Source organism: Pollicipes pollicipes, unplaced genomic scaffold, assembly GCF_011947565.3.
Source record: "Pollicipes pollicipes isolate AB1234 unplaced genomic scaffold, Ppol_2.1 Scaffold_2555;HRSCAF=2994_pilon_pilon_pilon, whole genome shotgun sequence".
In the NCBI taxonomy this organism is placed as follows: Eukaryota; Metazoa; Arthropoda; class Thecostraca; order Pollicipedomorpha; family Pollicipedidae; genus Pollicipes; species Pollicipes pollicipes.
Window position 1 is genome coordinate 25,857,199 of NW_023596136.1, and position 8,858 is coordinate 25,866,056.

The 8,858-nt window shown below is 61.2% G+C and overlaps 1 protein-coding gene across 4 annotated transcripts in view; it reads right to left on the minus strand.

Moving 5' to 3' along the window:
• LOC119102321 (MAP/microtubule affinity-regulating kinase 3) overlaps nt 1-5,370 on the minus strand; it is a 49,300-nt gene extending 43,930 nt beyond the window's left edge. For all 4 annotated transcript variants that reach the window (XM_037225698.1, XM_037225711.1, XM_037225691.1 and 1 more), the window contains exon 1: nt 5,208-5,370. In XM_037225698.1, coding sequence (XP_037081593.1) covers nt 5,208-5,297 — 90 coding nt within the window. In that variant the 5' untranslated portion in view covers nt 5,298-5,370. The remainder of the gene's footprint in view (nt 1-5,207) is intronic.
• Nucleotides 5,371-8,858: the final 3,488 nt, after the last annotated feature.

Consider the following 8,858-nt stretch of genomic DNA (forward strand, 5'->3'; position numbering starts at 1 on the left):
CACGGCATAGCTGCGGCACCACAGGAGGTCACGGGTACGGCGCCGAGAGGGCGCCCGGTGCTCGCGCCCTTCGAGTGCGACCGCACCGGGCGACCATGGAAGAAGGAAACCTGCCGTTCGCCAGGCGGATGGATGAGGCGCTTCACCGCCGACGGACGCGGCACGTACTGCGAAGTCAGGCCAGCGCCGCCGGCTATTTACGGGCCAGCTGGGTTGGGGCGCGAGCCGAGTTGAAGTGTCTCGTGAATAACGGAGCGGCCGGGTTCCGGCGGGAGTCGCCTGCGTCATCAAACGGCCGGCCGCCGCCGCCGCCGACCGTGATCACTAGCGAGCCGCACCCGCCCGGCCGGCGCCGACCGCTCCCGGCGGAGACGGCGGCGTCCGTGCACTGGGGCAGCCCTCCCGGCCAGCTCGACACGCGAATCGGCCGTCGGGGCTGCGGCCGGGCCCGGCAGCCGCTGCCGCCTCCCGGACCATCCCGACCGACTCCGGCGGCGGCGGCAGCGGCCGCAGGATGTGTCCCATTCAGCCAGCCGGAGCCGGTCGCAGATCTAATAGACCGCGCCCGCCAGCCGCGCCCCCCACAACGGGACGCGTGGCTCCGCCGGGCCAGCACCGCCAGGGCCAAGCCGCACGGCCGGGCTACTGCGCCACCGCACCGGGCGGGCGGCACGGACATCCTGTCCTGTTCTGCGACACAATGTCCGTGTGCGGCAATGCCTGGATGGGACGCGGAGAGGCCAGAGACGGGCGGGATGCATGCCAGTCACGCCGCCTGCAGCCACGCAAGTGCCGGGGCCAGACTCGGCGCCATTTATACTTCCGGCACCTCACGAATATTTTACGGACACTTTCCAAGTCCAACATTCACAATGCAAACCCACAAGGCAATGCAGAAGCCACGGCGCGGGGATGCCGGCCGCACAGCCTAGTTGCTCACTAGTTTCACGGTGGGTTTTCGCCGAACCTACGCTGAACCGCGGGATTGCGCAGCGCTGCGGCGAACAATCAGGCCCAGTGTTCCGACGCTGGATCCAATTGCAGACCGCCAATAGGCCGACTCGCTGGATGCGCCATTCCCGGGAAGCGTCGCACCGCCGCCGCTCCGCACTCCCGGCCGTGCCAAGTTCGCGGCCTGCGAGTTTCCGTCGTCTCCTCCGCGGCCGGCGGCGCCGGCGGCCGCGGCATTCATCGCCAGCGCATTCCAGCCGGCCGACGGCTTCGGCAGCCCGGCCCGCAGATGGCGGCCGCGTATAAACGGGCGCCGCCGCGGCGCGCCGAGCCCACGTGGCGCCGAGCCGGCCCCGTCCGCACCGGCGACAAACAGACGGCGCGGGCGGGCCGGCCCCGACGCACGCCGCCGCCGACGGGGTGACGCGGCGGCGGGCTGCCTGCTGGCCGGCGGCCACCGACCGGCGTCACGCCGCCCGCCTCCGCCGGGTCAGCGTGACGTCACGGCGGCGAGTAACGGCAGCGGCGGCGGCGGGTCGCCGGGTCCGTGGCGGTCATGTTCCCAGCCGGGCGGCGGACGCGGCACACGCCGCCGCACGGTCTGCGGCCGGCGGGTGACGCCCGGCGCATGGACCGACCTCAAACACGACCAGAAATGCGGAGTCTACGGTGAGAGAGCGCCCGTGCACCGAGCGTGTCCAAACAGTGGAAAGCCGGGCCCTGTGCGTGTCAGAGCTCCATGCATTCCGTTCTGCCACGCGTTGGTCCCCGAGAGCTGCTGACCGCTGAATACAGTCCAGCCGTGTTAAGCCCGGTGACAAAGCGGCTGGCGCACTGCATATGGGATCTTGCGAGGCACGCGATTGCTAGCAGTCGGCGGCGCGAGACCGAGACTCCCACCGACCGCTGCCAGTGATGTGACGCCGCCAGTCACAGCGGAAGGTCGGCCGTTGCCGGCGGTGCCAGGCTCCCACCGGACAGTCGACCGTTGCCGGCGCTGTGACGCTCGGTCTCGCAACAGACGACGGCCTCTCGCTGCCGGCGGTGCGAGGCACAGCTGTGTGGGCCCATATTAGCCTCCCGACTTTACGAGATCAATTAGGGAAATAATTTCACACACGTTATGCATGCAGCCCACAACTGACGAAAAACTTACGGATCTCAGCTTACGTATGTTTTTAACTGGATCCGCAGGGTGGGAGGAAAGAGGCAACTCATTTCGCAAGTTACGAAATTCGGCACTTACGGAAACAATGGGAACGTGGATTTACGTCATAAAATTACCACTTTCCGTCGATTGTAATCCTGCTCCTGGCCGTCAGCAATCGTGCTGCAACCAGCTGTTTGGGACTGCCGTAAACACCCGACCCTGCCGACCGCGCTAGCTAGACAGAAGCCTCTGTTCCCAGCTGGAAAACAGCCATCACGCGCCCATCTCGTGCTGCACAAACCGGATAAATCTGGCCGGGGCCACTCGGCGCCGGCACCCGTTCCACTCAGATCCTATTTGCTCTAATGTGGTCGACATCCATCAGCGGCAAGGCCTGTTGTTTTCTTGTCGAATCCAACGAGTCGTTCCGCGCCGCCGATAAAACTCGACTTTTATGTCGTCTCATCACATCACTAGCAGCCTCCCATAACCCAGGACTACACCGGCGTCTTTACATCGCTAGTCCTGTCGAGCGTTTGGCGGACGCGTTCGCCCATTCCATGACCAACCCCATTGCCGCACCTTGCCGGCACCATCCCGGCCAACGAGCAGCCGTCCGCGGCGTTCGGCACCTCAGCGGCGCGGCCGGCGCCGGCGTCACGTGCGCGGCTCCATTCAGCACGACCGCGGCTCCGAGCACGACCGCCGTCCGTGACGTGACGTCCGGCGGCGGCCGGGGCGGTGGCGGCGACGGCCGGAGCGCGTCGCCGCCGCCGGCGCCCGCTGACCGACATACGCCGGCTGCGGCGCCACGCCGGCTCCGCGCCCTGACGTCCGCCCGGCCGCCGCCGCCGCGTCCGGTCCGCGGGCGACACGCGCCCGCCTGCGCCCCGCCGGCGGCGCCGGCACAGGGCGGGGAGGGAAAATCACGCCTGCGTCACCGCCCTGAGCCCGCCGGTAGGCCGAGCCGGGTCAGAACTGCGCACTGCGCGGCGTCGGCGGCGATTAGACGGCACGCATCAGCGGCCCGGCCGGCGCGAACACGCCCCACCGGCCACTGACAGCGTCCGATTACGACTCTCACGAGTGGCGTCGCCACGAGGAGCGCCTTATCCGCCCCGGCGGCGGCTCCACCAGGCCGCGCCGCTCGCCTCCCGCGCAGATGAGTGCGGCACGCGTCTGGCGTGCGCTCCGGGCCCAGCTGGCCGTTGAAGTGGGACGGCGCGCTGAAACCGGACCGGCCCGCTTCGACGGCCAGGGCGGCTCGGTGCGCGTCGCGGGCGCCGGCCCGACAGAACGAGAGCCAGCCACCAGCAGTGCCCAGAAAGCCGAGAACGCTGCCGCCCCGCCGAGCGCCGGGAGCACGCACTCTCCCGCCACGATCGGAGAAAGCGCGCCGTGCCCACGACCGCTGCTCCGCCGCGACAGCCGGCGGCTACACGGCCGGCGCACGCTCTGGTCGGCGCCCCTCACCACCAGGCCACACAGGCTAATGGGCGGCGACGCGGAAATCCTCGTCCCGGGGAGACCGGGGCTCGCCGACTGCAGCGCAGTTTCGTCTTCCGAGGCCGAGTCCTAAGGCCGTAAGCCGGCAAAGCCACCCGGCGACACTTCCGAGTCGAGGGAGCGCGCGCGCTGCATGCGCTCGATCTTGATGGCACCCGCGCTGCAGTTTAAGGGCGCGGAGCACGGCAACATACTAATTGACCACAATATTACAGACCGCCGAGCAGAAACATAAACCTCCAAACAGTCTCGCAGCGCCATCTACGGAGAAGGCACGCAGCTGTTACTAGAAGAAGGCCGCTGCTAGGTGGCAGCACTACCAACCAAAACACGAGCCAAAAACCATGGAAGCAGACTCGTACCAACATCACAGCCGCGCTTCAAACGGACACCAAAGCCAGTGTCTGGCTCGGCAACGCTGTGCGTGCTATGTTTAGTCGGTCCAGCAGTTGGCCACCGCTTTTTGTAAGAAAATCGCGGTCAGGCAAGCGGGGGGGGGGGGGGGGGGGGGGGAGCGGAGGAGGGAGCGGGGCGACTGGGAACAGCGCAGGCGATGCCAGCATCTGCCGTGGCACAGCAGGGCCAAGCGCTACTCGACGCTGCCGAGCGCCCCCACGGGCGAACAGCCGCCCCTGAGCACACACCTGACCACCACGGCGCGCCGGCGGCCACCCCGCGCACCGACCCCGGCGCTGGACCAGCGGCGCGGCGCTACCTCTGGAGGCCAGCTGCGGCGCGGCCGACGGCCGGTCGGCGGCGCGGCACCTGAGGCCGCGCCTAATGCGGCCGGCAAGTCCCGGCAATTAGATCTGGCGGGCGGTCGGCGCGCAGGCCGCGGCATTATCCGCCGCTTCCGGGCGGCGTGAGCGACGCATTACGGCGGCGGCGGTCAGCGCGGCTAAAAATGGCAGGCGATGGCTGGCGCGGGCGTCTCCCGGCTGTGTGGCACGGCCGGGCAGAGACGAGGCCGGCGGAGGACCGCCGGGGCTCCGGGCCGGCGCCGGCGGACCTGGTCAGTCTCGCCAGCGCTCCGCTCCGCTGACGACTCGCTTCAGGTGAGACTGACGCCGCCGCGTCGGGCGCCCGCGACACATGCGACCGGCCGACTGCGAGTGACGCCTGGCTGCCTGCCGGCGCTCGTGACGCGCGCCACGGCAGGCGTCCCAGGCCTCGGACGTGACACGCTCCCCACGGCAGCCGTCTCAGGCCTCGGACGTGACACACGCCACGGCAGCCGTCTCAGGCTCCGGACGTGACACGCGTCACGGCAGCTGTCTCAGGCCTCAGACTTGACATGCTCCCCACGACAGCTGCCTCAGGCCTCGAACCGCTCGCCGCTCCGCGGCGACGGCGGAGACCGGGACTTCTGCGCACTAGTCCATGAGCGCACAGCGGAGAAGTCCGACGGCATCCGAGATGCGACGCCGCAATGTCACGCTTCACTCCCCCGCGTGGCTGGGAGAAGTGTCCGACGACTGCAGTCTGCACAACTGCACCGCACCTCCAGCGTCACAACCCCCACCGCCGCCGTTCACACACATGTCTCGCCCAGCCCCTCCCCTCCCCCTAGCCGGCTACGCCTGTACGGCCAGCCGCTTACCTTGTTGGCTTTGCCGACGGCCACATGGTCCGTGGTGAGCGTCTCGGGCACCGTCTGCAGCGGGGTCCGCATGGCGGTGCCAACGGACATGACGCGCGTGCACTCGAGCTGCGCGCCGCTGCCGTCAGGCGGGCTGGACGCCGTCCATGGCGGCGGCGGCGGGACGCTGGGCGCGCTCGGCCCGATCAGCAGGGCGGCGGCAGCGGCGGCAGCAGCGGCGGCGGCGCCGGCCGGCCGTGCGGCGGGCCCAAGCGGCGAGGCTGGCGGCTGCCGGCGCGGCGGAGGGGCGACGGTGGGCGGCGCGGTCCGTCGGTCGTCGGAAGAGCCGGGACTGCAGCGAGGGGCGCGGGTCAGGCACCGGCCGGGCAGGCGGCCTCCACCGGCCCCGCAGCTGACGCGGGGCCGGTGGAGGCCCTGCTCGTAGGGATGTGCCGCTGTGTCGACCGGGTCACCTCGACAGCGGCAGAGCCATAAGGGGAGGGGGGGGGGGGGGGGGGGGGGTCGTGGGGTCCACTATTGAAGGTAATGCCGCAATGTGGGGTTCAGGAAAATTATTTGGCTTAACATCTCATTGAATACTAAGGCAGCGGCACACCCGCCCAACAGCGGTAATTTAGTAAACAGATCAGCGGATAACGGAGCGGATATGCACCGGTGGGCACCGGAGCCAACTGTCCTAGGCTCCATGGCAAAACAGCACTGACGGCCCATCGATACGTTAGCTACTTTACACATCGGCGCGTGGTGTCTGCCGTCTGTGCAAAGTGCGAAGTCACTACGGGTGGGGCTGGGACTCGAACTTCTAAAAAGTCCTAACCCCCGGTCGCAAATCTCGGTAGCCACCCTTTCCCCGGTGCCCAATCCTGGCGGCGCTCCTGCAAGTCAGGGCCAGTTCGCGACAGAGACGAATTGTCAGACAACCACAGAGTCTATGTCCGGATCGGATAAGGTCAGTGGCAGGGTAGAGGGGCGGCGGGTTGATGCAACACCATGTGTGCAGGTGCGAACCTGGAAATCTGCGACAGAATCCCCACGCGTTAGGACACAAACAAGCAGTCCAGGTCCGGGTCAGATAACGTCAGCCATCACAAGGCTGCCCGTGGTTGGACCCAGTCGACCCGGTATTGGCGTAGAGCCGCACAGGCCGGGTCTGAACTCAGCTGAGTCAAACCATGTGCTAGCAAAACCAGCGTCGGGAGAGTCTGACTCGGGCCGGATCAAGAGATGGTACATGTACCAGTACTCCACCACAGTGGCCGAGTCGGAGTCTGACAGTGTGCCGGCCGCGTCGGGAGCTGGAGAGTGTCAGAACGCCATCGCGCGGGCCGGCTCCCAGATCAACTCAGTCTAAGGCTGAGTCCAAAGTCGGCTCTGGTACACCATTGCACAGGCAGAGTTCAAGGCGGGCTGATTCGGAAGCCGATACGTGGTAATGCAACAGCTCACGGGTAAGCTTGGACGATGGATGGACCAATGAATAAATAACTGGCACAGGGTGTGTGACAAGTGTTTCACACCATTGGGATTTCTTGAGACAGGTTTCAACCAAATAACACACAACCATACAATACTTTAAAATGGTTTTGCACACCAGTGGGCAGTGAACAATTATCTACTGGAGGACAGTAAACAATCACCCAATAGAGGACAGCAAACAATTATCCACTGGATGGCAATGAATAATCATCCACTGAAGGATAAGGAACAATTATTCACTGGAGGACAGTGAACAACCATCTGGCAGAGGACAGTGAACAATTATCATGCACATCACACAACAGACTGACACCTACATACAAGACACCAATCTAGCAGGTTTTGATACCTTGGGTATATTTGTGAAATGGCAAATCTGAATCCTCTCTATTACTGCTACCACTGACTTCATGAAACTTCTTCAGAGGGAATGTAAAGGTCATCATTCATGTGTGCATGATAGTCATTAATGAGCTTCATAACACAAATTGAATACATATACCCAACTTTTATTGGTTTTGTGTTTCCAGGTGCATCAATGATAACACAAACACTTGCTGTAATACTTTATCTTCATGAATTACCTATTTGATGCAATGCTTAACAATATTCTTAAATGATCTATTTCAATGAGAAACAATGGAGCTAAAACCCACATTTAAGTGAAGGACCAGGTGAACTGTAAAGTCACCCAGCCTGTTCATCAAGACCAGGTAAAGTCATCCTATAGATATCACACTTTTTACACAAGGTTGCTCAAACAATATCACAGATATGATCTGGTGAACCATTTGGGGAAAGAGAAGGTTAGTGAGCCCAATTATTACATGCCCTACTGTTATGTGTTAAGGAGCATACAATAGACAAATCAACCCTGATGACTTTCAGCCCCAAACATGGGAGGACTTCCATTGCTCCTGGAGGCAAGGGGCCTAACATGCAGCCCATAATGACTTTGCCACACCTCCCACTGATGCATGGCATGCTACCCTCACTGACTTCAAATGGTGCTGATGGAAGTCTGGTATTCTGTGCAGAATCCTAGTACAGTGGATCATAGGTATGTGCCACCCCTTGGAGCCCATGTGCGCAGTGCCAACCTCTAGAAAAAAAATGTGCTTAACAAAAATGGCTGCAGAACATTTGAACCTCACTGATGAAATGCTCATACTGCCAGACTGCCTGATTTTGTCTTTTACTCATGTCACAGTTAAGACATGTGGCTGCTTTGATGACTCACCCTACATGGCAAAGCTACATACACACCAGCACATAGCTAAGAAGTAGTCCTCATGAAAGGTATATGTCAAATTTGGTGTACTGAATTTTGCCATCATTTTGTCCTGAAACAAGATATTTTTCATCTTGGTGGTTAACAAAAAAGGTTATCATGCATACAATAACATGTAAGTCTTGTGATTGACATAGTTCTTGAACATTAGAAATTTACAAATGATGACTTAACACCCCAAACCTACCACATAATGATGTTTCAGGTTTTATTATGAGCCAACAACTATAATCACCTGATCAATTATGGTCATTTTGCCCCCAAAACTATAACTTTGGTAGTTTCAGCATGCTCATGATTTGTCACTCAGCCCTACTATGGCACATATGGGGAAAACAATCCTGTTTCTTATCAGTCAAAATACAAGAACTTCCTCATGACAAAAACACTAAGAAACATATAACCTGCATATGGTGATGGGCCATGCACCCATGATTCACATGGGGAAGCGCACCTTTGTCTATACAACTATTTCTTTAGTTATTTCAATGAAATCACACTAAATGGCTTGAAGAGTGAATTATGCTTAAGCTACCTGGTTCAGAACCACCATGCTGTGCATTCTGAGCCCATCACCTGATCTGTGCCACCCAGTTGAAAAGATAATTTTGTGTTCACCCTTTAGCCAGATTGGACAGAGGGACAGCACAGTGCAGCCTACACATGAACAGTATCATGCTGCATCACAACCTCCCCATGCCTGCACTGACCCTTGCTGCCAATAGCCAATGGTCACTGCTTGTTAAGTTAGGAAAAACAGTGCCTATGATCTGGGACCCATGCTGCAACTAATAGATAATGAGTCCAGCAACTCTACTACATATCAGAGTTCACTATAATAGCACACACCATTTCACCACTAGATGTGCAAGCAGTTGAAACAG